General features: G+C 42.5%; 1 protein-coding gene across 1 annotated transcript in view; it reads left to right on the plus strand.

Annotated features, from left to right (window-relative positions):
- LOC142497264 (ATPase family AAA domain-containing protein 3-B) overlaps window positions 1-15872 on the plus strand; it is a 62038-nt gene that overhangs the window by 25096 nt on the left and 21070 nt on the right. The window contains exons 8-12 of the mRNA XM_075604799.1: window positions 515-670; window positions 1746-1802; window positions 7168-7293; window positions 10927-11051; window positions 13721-13772. Coding sequence (XP_075460914.1) covers window positions 515-670; window positions 1746-1802; window positions 7168-7293; window positions 10927-11051; window positions 13721-13772 — 516 coding nt within the window. The remainder of the gene's footprint in view (window positions 1-514; window positions 671-1745; window positions 1803-7167; window positions 7294-10926; window positions 11052-13720; window positions 13773-15872) is intronic.

The raw sequence follows: 15872 nt of genomic DNA on the forward strand, positions 1-15872 counted from the left end.
GGAGCTGTTGTAAAACTCATAGCTGCTACTTGCTCACAAAGCCTATGCGAGTTCTATAATAGAAGCATTCAAATTAATTAGTTAGGGCTATGTTAGGGAGTTATGCTCAACAAATCTAATATAATGTATGTAAATTCGCTCACAGGACTTGGAAAAACAATATAGTGATGTTTTATTCCAATGTATCAACGGTTTGGTCCACAAATGGGAGCTTTCCAAGAGATAGAGATTATATTGGGCTAAAGGAGTGGTTCAGTGAGCAAAGATACCAATAAATAGATTGTAAGCTCTATGGGGCAGGGATTAGTGCCTGCAAAAATTGTCAGTGCTGCGTACACTGTCAGAGTTGTATAAGGAAAAAACAAAAATATATTTTTATTTGACACTTTTTTTTGTTTTGTTTTTAGTGCATATTCTCCTTGTCGCATTGTTGCCTGGCTGTGTAAACAGTATACGGTCTATATAAGTAGCAGGACTAACAGTAAGATTCAATGATTTCATTCTAATATTACAGGTGGCGGGATTAACTCTACTTGCTGTGGGTGTCTACACTGCCAAGAATGCCACTGGAGTTGCTGGTCGGTACATTGAAGCGCGTCTTGGAAAACCATCTTTAGTTAGAGACACCTCTCGTATCACTGTGCTGGAGGCAGCAAAGCATCCTGTTAAGGTGAGGATTAGTCTGTTCTCCATATGTTCATGAAGAAAATGGTGTCCCTCAGAAAAAGTGATAACTTGGCTCAATGAAAGCTGGATTCTGTACCACATAGAACTTGGGTCATATGTGAACTTGGGTTATATTTGTGTCTGTTACATTTCAGGGTAGAAGTCGCCAAACTTAAAGCAGCAGCTCAAGCTGCCATTTAAAAAAAAGTATTATTGTTTTTTTTCCCATTCAATATGTGCATCAATACAATCTACACACTGACAAGTGATTAGCTAAGTTGCCGATTTGATCCATTCTCCTGTGATCAATCGGCGAAGATTCGTCTTGGGGGTTCACTAAATGGTTGTCAGTGCAGTAGAAGAGGACCCATGATGCAAAGTTCTGTGTGGAAGATCATGTGACCAGGCAATCACTAGATACAATTGGTTCACTGCTAGATAGAGGTCAGGGTTCAAAAAGGGGTGTGCCAGAGCCTGTTTCAGAAGAGGAAAGGATGTGATTTTGTAAATGATTGCTATAGGAACAAAAATATTTGTTACATTATAATACATTAAAAATAGTTTTTTTTGTTTTTTAAATGCTGCAAGTATTTTTATATATATATATATATATATATATATATATATATATATATATATATATATATATATATATATATATATATATATATATATATATATATATATATATATATATATATATATATATATATATATATATATATATATATATATATATATATATATATATATATATATATATATATATATATATATATATATATATATATATATATATATATATATATATATATATATATATATATATATATATATATATATATATATATATATATAGTCCAGAACTGATTTATTTAAAAAAAAAAAAAAACACGTTCCATGTGCATCAGACCACACAGTGGATATGGTGGAGACGCAAAGGATTCTGTGTTTGGGAATTGCGCCCCTTTCTTGCCAGAGCGATCGGTAAAGCATTTTGTTTCAATGCACTTTGGCAGCAAAGGATTACATAAACAATTTTCACACAATCTCAACACTCTTTTCATCCTTATCTTTAGGTCAGCAAGCGCCTCTTCAGCAAGATTCAGGATGCTCTGGAGGGAGTTATTCTCAGTGTAAGTACAACTCGCATGTCCGGCAGTAAATGGCATTTGAACGTTATGATGTATGTAATATACAATGAAGGCTGTGAAATAGCTGTGGGTTTTTAGTTTGTGCGGGAGGGAGTTCAAATAGCTTACCAGTTATGTCAGGACAGTTTACAGTTTTGCTCTCTATAAAGCTTGATGCTCCGATCCATTGCACTAAGGATCCCAACAAAGTAATAAAGAGCCGACACATTTGGTTGGAAGAAAAAAGGTCACAGCTTTATTTTTAACCATGTGTTAAAAACAACCCTGAAACTACCTGCCAGCCCTAAGGCGTTGGATGTTGCCTCAATGTGGCAAGTAGGGAAGGGAGACCCCTCCCCCACCCCTCGCGAAGGGGGCAATCCTTGTCCACTGCCTTTTGGCTGCGCTGGCTGCCCAGGATGCTTTGGCTCTGTCCCCCCTTTTGGTGGCAGCGTAGACCCAACCATACATCCGGCATCCTAATTTACCACACTTTGATTAGGTATAGCAGGCTGGCGGCGCCGTCGGGCCTGTCAATCCATCGTTTGGGCTCTACTGGGCCCTCCTGCACAAGCGCCCATATGTTTACCTGTTCTTACATCAGCGTTGGGCATGGATGGCGCAGCAGGTTCGCCACCTGGAGGACCCACTACCAACCGTGGACCGGTTAAGCTGGGACCAACACGCCCACCCTTAACTTTGACCTTTCCCTCACCTCTTCCTGCAAGATCCCTAGAACGTATCTAGACCTTTGTCCAACAGATTCACACCCGTCTTGCCTGTGCCAACTGTCTATTGCAATAAACTCCCTGTGCTTGAGTACCATTTCACCACAAGCGAGGGTGAATCTGCCCATGGCTTTGTTTTTCCTGTCTTCTCCACGCCCAGCCAGTGTTTTTTTTTTTTTTGTTTTGTTTTTTTTTTTTAAATTGCCTTTTTTTTGTGAGGTGGACCCACGACCTCCCCTTCCCTCTTGATCTGTTTTGGACCTGTGTATTTTGTACGTGATCTTTTGTTGATGACCACGTTAATTAGCGCACGTTTTCGAAGAGGCCACCAGCTCTCCGACTCGGAAGACGCCGAAAGATTTTTGCGAATGCTGTTCTAAACAGCTCCACCTCTGCTGTTTCTGTGCACACCTGCTTGGTAGCCCTGATAATCGCCACTAGTCTCTCTAGTATTTTTGGTTGCCTTTTATCTGCCTTCCTGGTGTGTCCCCCCCACCCCCCCAATTCCAGCCTATCTGGATTCTCCTTACTATGAAAGCTTTGATTATGTCTTTTTAGGCTGTGTAATTTCAGAAAAAAAGGCCATCCCCGCCAGCATGGCCCCTGCCCTGGCACACTGTAACGGGTGCTCAACACAAATGGGATGGAACCGCGAGGCTCAGGTGGGGATGTTGGGGTACACCGACCTCCAGCTGCGAGACTGCGTCCGGAGTGCAGAGAGGTAGTCGTATAGCCAGGTCTGGGTAGGAGAAGTGAGAATAGTCTTGATACTCGCCCTTTTCAAGGGTTGGAGAAGTCGGATGGTCGTTGAGGGTAGCTGGGGTCCAGGGATAGAGAAGGTAGAGGTCCAGATGCAAGCTGAGGTTGACGATTGGAGAAGTCGGGAGTCCAGATACAAGCCGAGATCAAAACACTAAGAGAACAAGACAGGAGCAGAATGCACAAGGTAATAGGACAAGGCAGGAAGATGCTTCGGTAAGCACTATGTTACAAATGAAGATCTATGCTCAGCCAATTTGCCAGAGGGCTGGCTGAGCATATAAAAGGCAGGTAGCCAATGAGCAGGGTGCAAGCAGCTGCCACAGATTAACATCATCCGTCCACTCAATCTTCATCCGCCCAATTGGTCATCGGGGCGGAGTATGTCTCGGGTGCAGGCAGTAAAGGTGATCCTAGGTCAGCGTAGTGTGTTTTGGGATTAACCGCTTGCGTGATCCTGGTAGCACGACGCCTGCTCGTAGTTTCCTCAGTGTCGTCACCCATGTCCGGTACGTGTTGCGGGGGCAGAGCCTAAGCCCGACGACCCCTGTGGTATCACCTTGCCTGATGGTGCGGCGCTGCGCGAAGTTCCCCTAACTTGCGGTGCGTCACCTGTTTAGTCGTGGGACCTGTCGCTGGGGCGGGGCCTAAGACCGATCCTCGCACACATTATTCCGGCATATTTCTGCACTAGCAGAAACCTAGGGAGCAGTCTGCTGCTGCCTCTCTTGCCCTCTGATCCGGACGCTTTTTTGTATGTGAGCCATCATTGCCAAGCGCATTGGTAGTCTCTCTAGATGCGAAGGGCTAGTGACCTATGCCCCAGGACCATCAGTCCCATGTCCCTAGCTGCCAAAGGTGACATGGGCATGTTGGATCGATCGCTTTAGCTGCTGACGCCGCTTGCCTAAAAGCCACCCAATTAAACCGCGACAGAGCGTCAGCTGTTGTGATTAGCCTCCCTGGGACGTGCTTGACCCTGAAATTTATGTTGTATTTCATGCATCGCAGCTCCCTAATCACTGGTCTGATGTTGCTGATGGGCTGTTAGCCGCGCACACTAACCATAGGTTATCGGACCAGAATACTATGTGCTTGTTGCTCAGTTCCCTAGCCCATAGCGCCACTGCTACTATTATGGGGAAAAGCTCTACAATTGCAATGTTTCTCGTTAAACCGATCTCTCCCCTTTAAAATATGTGCCGAAACCCATGGATGCTGCTGCATCTGTATAAAGCTCCAGCTCCTGATTACTCTGGCTTCTGTCTATCTATAATTACTTTTCGCTTAAATCCTTTAAGAAAATCTCCCATATCTTTAAATCCGCTTTCGGCTCCTTTGTGACCCTAATGTGATGCAGTGGCCGGATTACCCCTACGGTTGCTCTCTCTGTCTGCTGAAAATCCTTTCCATGGGGATTACCCTGCATGTGAAATTGAGGAGGCTCTGCAGGCCTGCATTTGCTGCAGTGACCTTTGCGCTCCTACATCCTTGAATCAGACCCCTCAATTTCACAGTACAGTCCAGGGTTGAAATGGTGGTCAGTCAGTCTATGTGCTCTATGGAATATTCCCATTATTGATTTTAATGATGTCCAGAAATGCCTATAGTGATACATAAACAGTCCAGGTATAAGATGCTTGGGAGAATTCACGACTAGTGGTACCTACCACAGTATATGGCACAATATGACTCTCACTTCTGCAAATTTTAAGGGAATATGTATGAGGGGAGTTATAATCATAAAGCTACTGCCTCTTATCTTTGTATGAAGACCTCTCCATGGATCTGGCAAATCCTAATGGCATACGGAATCCGTTGAAAAAAGTGTTCAAACGGTGTCCGTGTGGAACGGAGCACAAGCCCCAGCAGGACAGGAACAAAAATGATCATGACAGGGTAACTCCCATAAAAATATTATTTATTCAGCTAACATAAGCATAAATAGGTTAAAAAAAATACTCCAACTACGCGTTTCGCACTCTTGCACTTTATCAAGGTGTAAGGTAAGTGAATAAAACTTAAATTTTTATATATGCCAGTTCCTCAGGAGTGACGTCATCAACCCACGACCCCATGACGCGTCGCTCCTGAGCTGCAGTGGACAACCACCCCATTGGCTATTGGCTATTGGCTGACTTCAAGCATCAACAGAAAAACTTTATTTGTATCACCCATGTGCACAAATTATAATTTATAATTAAAATAAAATAATAATTTTATATATTATAATTTTTAAATCGGGAGCCACCTTTAGATCGCGTTATAAACGGATCCGCGTTGTAGCGGATTGCGCTATAACAATGTTGAGCTGTATCTTAGAAAAATGTGATGACATCCTGTAATTCAGGGAGTGAAAAAGCTATGCGAATGCTATTGCGGTGGAGTAAAACTAAACCAACATTAAATACGCTTAATAGGTTAAAAAAAAAAAAAAAGTTCTTACAAGTCTCATACTTTAGACCTAATTACACATTAAAGCAGCATTTTGCATTTAATTTTTACTTTGAGAACTCCTCTTGCCGTCTCTCACGCTATTTTTATTAGCATCTGATGCTCTGTTCTGGAGATATAAGCTTTTGAAATATTAAGTGTCTGGGAGGTTTAAAATGGAGTTCTCCCTGGAGCCAAGTGAAGCCATAAGGGTTAACAGAAGCTAGAGGTTCAGAAAATCATGATTTTCTTTAATCATGATTTTTCCGTGTGCGAATTACTAACGAGTTAAACTTCTAGAAGCGTCTGGAGGGGATTGCTGCTTTTAAGCACACTGTATTTTTTGTTTGTTGCTGCTTGTGTGAAAATTAATGTTTCTATTTTCATGCGTTCATTTTTTTTATTATTTTCCAGACAAGATTGTACTTATCCAGTATCTCTTTGAATAAGCCACCGTCATTGACCAAATTTAACCCAAAAAGAGAACTCTGGTTCCGCAATTTAACTATATGCACAATCATTTACAGTCTCATCACAAGAGATTGGCTAAAGATCATAGAAAACTCCAAAACAATTAGTTACTACTGTACAGAGATATCAAAAGTTGAAAACATTATGTAAAATACATCTAAGTCGCCTGCATTCAACTTATTAAACATGACACTACGGATTGTTCTCCCTACTGACCTGGGCTATTTTGAGCACTGGGACCCCTGGTCCCCGAGCTACTGACTGTGTTCACCAGATGGCCATCAACTTGCAGTATCCGCGGGCCATTAGGAAGCCACAGCGTCATTGGTTGCGGCTTCCTCTTGATCATTGAGCGACATTGTTAGCCATGTTGGATTCTCCATAGGGAGCACCAGCACCGACCGAAAAGGAGAATTATCTTGGGAATTGGCGGGTTCCCAGTGCTGAAAATGGCTAGGTGCTAGGGTTCCTTTAACCCTTTGAGTGCCAGAGCCCTTCCGGCAGTTGCCGGCACGGGATTGCTTTGTCATCGATTTTTAACTGGAGAACACTCCTTCCATTCCACTTCCTCATTGATCGCGTTCTGCTCACCACAGGAGCACAGAACGCAATCTCCCCTGGAAAACGAGCAGGAAGATACCTCGTAGGGTCCCTGGAGTGCCGGGCTCTATGACATAGTAGCTATGTCAATAGCTATGGGTTAATGGCTAACCTAAGGGTTTAATTAGGATCCTCCGTGTCTGTGTTGCAGTGTAATCGTGTATTGGTAAAAAACAGATTTAATAGGCCAGGTGTACCGTTCTGTTTTTAACAAGCTCCTCTGTAGTAACCATGCAATATAATCATGGCTTTCCTAGAGTTCTGAGGCGATTGATCAATAAAGGTAGGGCTACATTCTACAGCACAAACCTTTAACTCCTTTGCTACTGGAGAGCATTCCAAAGCTGAGGGATCTCAAATTATTATTATTTTTTCAGCCTAAACTGGAGGAACGTGTGCGAGATATTGCAATTGCCACAAGAAACACGAAGAAGAACAAAGGTCTATACAGAAACATTTTGATGTACGGACCCCCTGGGACTGGGAAAACACTTTTTGCCAAGGTAAACATTTGCCAACCTATTGATTTGCAGTTGTCATTATGGGCACCACTGCAGTGTCAAAATCCAGGCTCTTCAAGCAATTCTCTAAAGGGGCCACATCAGAAATCATGTAGTAGTACATGGATCACAAACTTGTATGTATTGTTGGATGCATTTAAAGACTTAAATTATTTCCGTATTTTGCAAGCATGTACAACATCTTCACCATATATGTTTACATTACCTTATCTTGCAAGCGAGTTTTACTGTGAAACGGTGTACTCGTCCTCCTGCAAATTTGATACTAGTTGCTTGGGCAGCTGAGTCCAATGGCCACATCAAGGCTCTTCGCAGGCTGCTAGTTGAGGAGACCTGGTTTAAATGCTAGGTTTCTGTGCTCCTACTGTAGCTGCTCTCTACCTGTTCTGTATTGAAATAGGCAAGATATTACATATCCAGCAGACGGGGTTAACACCATATAGAGCCAGTAATGTATAATTACAGTGATGCCATATTGGTGACTTGTTGATAGATTAATATGACTGATGCAATTTCCAATGGCTGATCTGGTAATATTATTGTTAAAACATTTTAGACGGCACCTTTGAGTTGTGGCTAGGTGCTCGCATCGCCACAACTCCCTATAGTCCTCCTTGGCAAGGTATGGGGTGTGTATGGTTTTTACTCCCAACTGCTGTATCCTTTCTATACACTAAATGTATGTTTAAAGGTGCAGTCTTATCAATATATGTTAGAGCTAAAGCAAGATAAAAGCTCCCAAAGCCTTTTTAACACTTTTTATACTGGTTTTTTTTTTTTCCCCCTTTCTTTTCTTAATTGTTGTATGTTTTGATGGCTTTACCCAAAGCTCCAAACAAGACTTGCCACTGAAGCAGTACAAACTGCTATTGATAGGGCCAAACATAACTGGGGAAAGCATGCAGCACATAGCCGCATCACATCAGACTGAATATTAGGGGATATCTCAGTGACACCATTTTTAGGAAAAAAGGTGGCACTGCACTTTACATTTTCTTGTTTTCAGAAATGGTCATGAAAGCTTAATTTCTGTCCCCATGTGGTTTGGTTTCCTTGTTTACACACACTCACAAAATCCGAGCAAGCTCAGAACCCCAAAACCCACCACATCATATTCATATATATTTGTGAAAAGGAGTGCTACTGAGCGTGGCCAAATGTATACAACAAAAGACAGAAAGCTCAATGTTACATACAATGTGACAAAACACATAGTAAATAGTACAGGCATACCCCGGTTTAAGGACACTCACTTTAAGTACACTCGTGAGTAAGGACATATCGCCCAATAGGCAAACGGCAGCTCACGCATGCGCCTGTCAGAACGTCCTGAACAGCAACACCGGCTCCCTACCTGTAGCGAAGCTGTGCGCAAGCGGGGAGACTATAGAGCCTGTTACACATGCGTTATTTACATCAGTTATGAACATATATGATGATTGCAGTACAGTACAAGCATCGATAACTGGAAAAAAGGGAGTGTTTCACTGTAAGTACATTTTGGCTTTACATACATGCTCTGGTCCCATTGCGTACGTTAATGCGGGGTATGCCTGTATATAGTTAAATACTTCAATAATAATATAATTCTCATGAGACAGGTCATTTAGTTAAACTCTTTGGCCAAAGTATTATAAGCCTGCTGGGATTGTGTTTGTTAATTTCAATTTTTAACTGTCATTAGTTGTTTGGAGGTTACTGGCCCCTCCTTCCAGGATTTAAGCTCACCCCTCCCCACTTTTTTAAGTAGTTTTTTTTTGTTTTTTCATTTTGCTGTATGGACAGACCCACTTCAGTCATTCTCCCTCCAACAGAGGTAAAAGAGAAGTTTCACAGCTTAGTGTTAGGACCTACAAATTTGGTTATACATTGATGTGGCTTGCAGGCATATAACGCTTTGGCCTAAGGGTTTAACTAAGTGACCTTTTATTCATGAGAATATTATTGTTGAAGTATTTAACTATATACTATTTACTATGCATTTTGTCACATTGGATGTAGCATTGGGGCTTTTCTGTCTTTTCTTGTTTTATACACCTTGCACTGTGTCGTGATCATCTTTCTGTGGGTTGTAGGTGTAATATGAACACTGCTGTTGATTTGTGGGCTAAGCATTGCTGGACTTTATTAAAATTCATCTTTTTCTCCTAAATTGAGAAATGGGTTATATTTATGTGACATGCACACCACACAATGCTTGCTGGGGTTGATGGCCCCTTTCCCCAGAGAGAAATATATGGGATTGCTCCCTTTGAGCCTTCTAGAATGTTTAACAAGACCATTGACAGAGCCAGCAAGATCAGAAACCTTTACTTTAAGTTGCTTGACAGTCAGAAATAAATGAAGCATTACCAACTGCAGGCTGCCTGCAAACCCACAGGAAAAGTAGAATGCCCACTTTGCTGTAACACTAATTTGAATGTTATATGCATGTGAGAGGTCTTGGACACATACAGGTCAGGGGAGAGCGATCTTGCCTCCTTTCAAACTCTGAGTATATTTCAAAGCTGTATTGGTACTTCAAGTGTATGACTGTGAATGAGAAAGCAGCATTGCCTGACATAAACAGAAATGGCTATATTATTTACCACCTTTTCTAAGTGGTTTTCTGAAGTACAGTAACAACCTCTCTTCTCCCTAAATTCAGACCTCCAGGAGATCTCTAGTTTATCTATTTTCTCCAGTTGGTCATTAGAAAAAGCAGGAGGTGTTGACAGTTCACAGCAAATCAATACAACGTATGTTGCTCGTCATCTTTTTGATTACTTTGCCAGCAACGATGATATTCTCCAAGGAGAACAAAGCCAATTGTGGCGGAACCAGGGGTCTTTCTGGGGTAAAAACTGGGCGGTTGAGCTCTGGGAAGCCCCCTGACTTGTATGCCAAGAAACAGTGGGAGGAAAATGAGCCATGGGCCAGTGTGTGTGTGTTAAGGAAACAATCACGCCGCCTTGTATATGTATTTATTTTTCATTAAATGACCACCATTTTTGTTTTTTACAGGGTGGTGGAACCAAGGGTTTGCAAGAGCTAATCCGCGCCACCTTCAGTTCTCAGGAATCGCCTAGTTCCCCAAATACTTTTTTTACTGGTGAAGGTACCCGCTTTCAGTCACCTTCAGGCGAAACAAAATGGTGGATTAAATCTCCTGCCTCACCAGGAATTTAAATACCAACAAGTACCGCCGGTACATTTACCGGCAGGTATATCGGGAACCGTGGGGTGCCCCGAACTTCAAATAGTCCCTTAGTTGTCATTCTTTAACAGGGGTGGTTAGGGGGTGCAAAATAGTGTGATTTGGACCAACAAAGAAAGATCTTTGTGTACTGATCGTACCCTTCTGATGACATAAAGAACTATATAAAGTTTACTTGTGACTAAACTGTAATGGGAATATAAAATGGCTTGACCAATGTTACAAGGTACTTGGACTGGCTCCAGGATAACATTCTCAGGTTGACACCCTTACACCAAGGCAACTCCTTTCTATACAGCATTTCCCTTTTGTAGCACCAGTTCTTGATACAAAACAGTAGAAGCCTGGTAAATTGTGCCTCGCTTACATAAAAACCTTTTTTCATGCAATACCTTTGTGCATTTTCTACTTTACTTTAGAAACTAGCCATGCATTCTGGCATGGATTATGCCATCATGACAGGTGGTGATGTCGCCCCCATGGGGCGGGACGGAGTTACTGCAATGCACAAGGTATTCGACTGGGCCAACACCAGCAAGAGAGGGTAAGTGATGAAACCCATGTACACTGTACAGTATGTTCACTGACCACATGACCATAGAGAAGACATATTAAAGCTTACCAACACATAGAGACAAATCTAGGCTCAGATTCACTCGAGGATGCTAAGCTGTAGCACACCTTAACTCCTATTACTTTGAATGGGAGGAAAGGCATGCTAAAGCTTAGCACCCTTTAGTGAATCTTGGCCCAAATGAACAAACCTACTGAGTCCAATTCCTTGACTGCAGCGTTGTCATGCTAATTTGATCTAGTATAGAGGGTTATTGCATACCCCTAAATTAGGACAGGACTGTGCATCTCTGAAAGAGCAGCTATCGCTCATGAATATACAAGATCTTGTTAAGCCTGTTCCAGCCTGATTCACATACCAATAACATTCAAACCAGGACCACATCTGGGAGGGTAGAATTGTTACCTAAAAAAGATATAGCTAATTTAGGGGTATGCAATAACCCTCTATACTGGATCAAATTAGCATGACAACGCTGCAGTCTTGCCAGTCTTGGGTAGTCTTAAGTCTCATGTACGAGTTAGTTTTGCTCATAATGTTTTGGCTTATTTTTGGATTATTAATTTGTTATAGCGTTCCCAGCTAATATAACCAGACTCTGCAAAAATGGGAGGTAGCGGGTCTGGTGTAAATTCCTCCTACAGAAAACCTCCCCAGGTAGTAAGCTGCAAATGATTGCTTTATGCACACTGGTATTGATTTCAGCACCTTCCCGCTGACGTTGTCCATTGCGGCACCTTCTCCTACAGTAATGTTTCTTTATTACCAACTTCATTTATTCTGATAGTTGCAGAATTAAGTCTTTTAAAGAACAGAAATAGTGACAGATGTTTAATATCTAGACTATTTACAAGACTCTTATTTTTTTTTATTTTTCTTCCAAACCCATGGTCTTTCTAAAAGATAGTTCTATATACCAATGTTACCTTAAAATGTGTTCTTTCTCAGGCCCACCCACTCAGGGGGTTGGTTTTTAAGAACATCAGATCGTCAATATAAAAGACATGACGAGGGGTGTTCTTTATCCATCTTTTATTCAGTCCAGTCTAAATACTCAATCTGTGACAGACATACAATTAAAAAAATGGATAACTAATTCATTTATTCAAATGTATAAAGACTAAGGGCACTAAGCTTGTCCCTGGGGAGGGACCCCTGGAGCTGAATTGCGCTATTTATTTTAGTTCAAGGAACGCCCTAGTTCCTGAAATAGTTTTATATGCCAGTTTACTTCCTGATGTTTGTTTGTTTTTTAAAGATGAAGCCTGCAATGTAATGGTTAATGTCGTTCTTTGCGGCTTCCTATAGGCACACAGGGGTTCAACGATCTGGGGCGTTTGGCCATGACAATCGCCCCAGCGCCCCACCATAGCTACTGACCGCAGGACGAGTCGCTGCAGGTCACCGCCTTCCGCATGTCCTCAGCGCCTCTCCCAGCCGCAGGGTACCTCCGACATTCAGCATGGGGCCACCAGTAGCCAGGACACACCTGTACATTTTCCCATTCGGCTGCTGGCGGCCACACTAAGTGTCCTGTGCGTCGGAGAAGCTCAGAGGACATGCCGAAGGCAATGACGGTGATGTGACCTGTGGCATCTTGCCCTGCGGTCAGTAGTTATGGCGGCAGAGCACCGGTGGCGATTTGGTGACTGCCAAATGGCTGCGGCCAAAGATACCCTTCTGGGGTTTCAAGGCCATTTTGGTTTCCCAAATGGGAGCTTTAATACCGGAGCTTAAACTGTAAAGGGTGGTGGGTTCCCCGGAGCTATAAATAGGCAGTTTCATTGCAGAGGAGAACCTGGTACAATTATTAGAGGTTTGTGAAAAGGAGCAGGTGGGATTGCTGCCTTAGTCTTTAAACATATTGTTATGTGGCTTATAAGAATGCTGAATTTTTCCATCATACGTGCTGCTGCTTTTCAGATCTAGTGTTCTGGTCCCATCAGAGCCACTTTTCAGCCATGCCTTGCTGGTTTTGTAGCCTAGTCTACAGTAATAACCAGGAGTCCTACCCTTCTGTACCACTATTTCTATAGGTGTTCATGCGCTATTGGAGAACAGAGAATCACAAGTCTTGAATAAGCAGAGGAAACGCTAGCTAATCAGTGCAAAGTTTATACTCCGTATTGCAGCTTATTAGAAATTCAGAATGGGGTGATCTACATAAAATGCAGCTATAATGTCACAGTTTCTCTGTAGTCCTTCCGCGTTTTTCAACCGGGGTTTTTAGGAACCCTTGGGTTCCCCAGGAATCCCTAAAGGGTTCCCTCCAATTTTCAGGTCATTTTAAAATTGTACTAAATACATAGAATTTGCAATGCATCTGATCTCAGGCGCGCTATTAGAGAGGGTTGAGGTTCCTCCGAATTTCACATAGGGTTGGTTCCTTAACCAAAAAAAGGTTGGAAGCCACTAACCCAGATAATAATAGCCAAAGGACTCTATCTTTGCATTTAACGTCAGCCCCTTCACTGCCAGCCAGGCTTGCAATACATTTCTCTGCGGAGGGTTTAATTAACTCTTGCAGCACTGTTCTTATTATCCATCCCTTGTTAAATGTAGCAAGGTGAGGGACGGGCCGATTTTTCTAAAACCTCACCAGGTCTCTACACTCATTCCTGTCTCCTCCTTTTACGCAGTCTTCTGTTGTTTGTGGATGAAGCTGATGCCTTCCTAAGGAAGAGATCTACAGTAAGTATATCTCCTGCACCCAGGCTTCCGGTAATCCTATTCCCTCTCCGTACTGTGCATCTCCACCCTTGATTTTGCAATCTCCCATGCTGGAGGGGGAGTTGCAGTGCATTGTAAAGCACTTTTGGTTAATGCACTGCAATCTTGGGTTACTTGCCATTCAAATCAATGGCTGCTAATGCAGCATCACAGTGAGCCAACAGGTTAGAGTTCTGGCGCTAAAGGGGCAGTTACTGCTGGAACCACAATGTACTAATGGCCGTAACGTGTAAGGGGTTTCAGCTGGATGTGTGGGGGGTTTTTTCTTAGCTTTTTTTACCCAATTTTGGACACCTGAGTATTTATTTTAAATTGATTTATAAGTATTGTAAGCTGAGACGCAGGAGGGGGTTTTACAGTCTCTTTCTGATATCGTGATAGATGGCCATTCACAAATCTACAGATAAATGTGTTTTTTTCTTTCGTTTAATTAAAATGTCGTCATTATTCAAACCGGTAAACATAATGAGCTGATATGCATGCATTTAGCAGACTCAAAGAAGGGTCTCTTTCACTGAATACAAGTAAATTAAATTGTTGCTTGAAGAGACGTGTCCAGACAAATCTCCACCAGATTTTTTTTCTCTCTAATACATCTGGTGCAGTTTTACCCCCCAGAATTGCACCACTTTTGCCTTGATACTTTGACACCATTGTGTTTTGGCTTATGTAGCAGAGCCCCCCTCCTGACATCCAGCGCGGGGGAGCTGCTGCTTTGAGCTGCCAGTGCTCCGCGACGGACCCGGCTACGCCTCCACTATCTTGGTAGTACGGAAGAAGAAGAATGGGTCTGTCCGCCTATGCGTAGAATACCGCACCCTGAACTGCCGCACTGTACCAGATTAATATGCCCTGCCGCTGATGGAAGAAATCCTCAGCGCTCTTTCAGGAAGTCAGTGGTTCAGAATGCTGGACCTGAGATCTGGATACTACTAGGTACCCATGAGCTACGAAGACCAGGAGAAGGCAGCGTTTGTCTGTCTCCTCGGGTTCTACCAGTTCACTCGAATACCCCAAGGCATTTGTGGTGCGCCGGTGTCAGAAGTTGGAGAAGAACATCGGAGATATGAATCCCCGAGAAATGCCTAATCTATCTGGATGATATCGTGTTTGGCAAAACACTAGAAGAGCACGAAGAACGCCTTCTGAAAGTGCTGGATAGAAATACTGTGACGGTGATCCAGGGTACTCTCACGATATCCAAACGATCCATAAATAAAAAGCAATAGAAAAACAGGGTACCTAGGAAGTGCAAAAATAGAAAAGGCTTTATTTAGAACATTAATAGGTGGCATTCATAACAGAATAGTCCTGCCATGCGTTAAACGCAAGTGCTGCACTTTCTCAAGGAGTATTGGACTAACAGGAAGTAAGCACCTTCTATACATGCCGAATAATTAAGAAAACAACATCAGACGCAGCTGATTGTGGTATGGCAGTGTGAACACATTTGTTTAATTAAAAATAAGTGAAAAAAATCATATGAACTGACTCAGAAATAAAATCATATATAATGACAAAGTTTGACTAGCATGGTCAGTATGTACACCATAGCTAGTTAATCCATTAATGTATTTATGGAAAAAAGTAAATCTTTACTTTAGTGTGTGTGTGTGTGTCTCTCTGATAAATCATCAGAATGCCAAGTGAAATCGGGAAAACTTGATCATGGACATCTGGGCATAGACAAGACCTCCAGCCTAATAAGAGACGGGTTCTTCTGGCCCAAAATGCGAGAAAAAGTAGACCGCCATTGTCAAAAGTGCCTGCAGTGTATACAGTGAAAAACACTGCCCACACGCGCAGCCCCAATGGGCCACAAAAAGCTCTGGTCCCATGGACCTAGTCTGCAGTGACTTTCTCTGTATCGAGGCAGGCACAAGGGTCATCAGGAACGTCCTGCTAGTGACCGATCACTACACCCGAAACCCCCCAAGCGTTCTCCACTAAAGATCAGAAAGCTCTCACAGTAGCCAAAGTGCTGTGGGAAACGTACTTCATCCACTACGGGCTGCGGAATTGGATGCACTCCGATCAAGGTAGAGATTTTGAGAACAAGTT

This window comes from Ascaphus truei, chromosome 6 (genome assembly GCF_040206685.1).
Source record: "Ascaphus truei isolate aAscTru1 chromosome 6, aAscTru1.hap1, whole genome shotgun sequence".
NCBI lineage: Eukaryota > Metazoa > Chordata > Amphibia > Anura > Ascaphidae > Ascaphus > Ascaphus truei.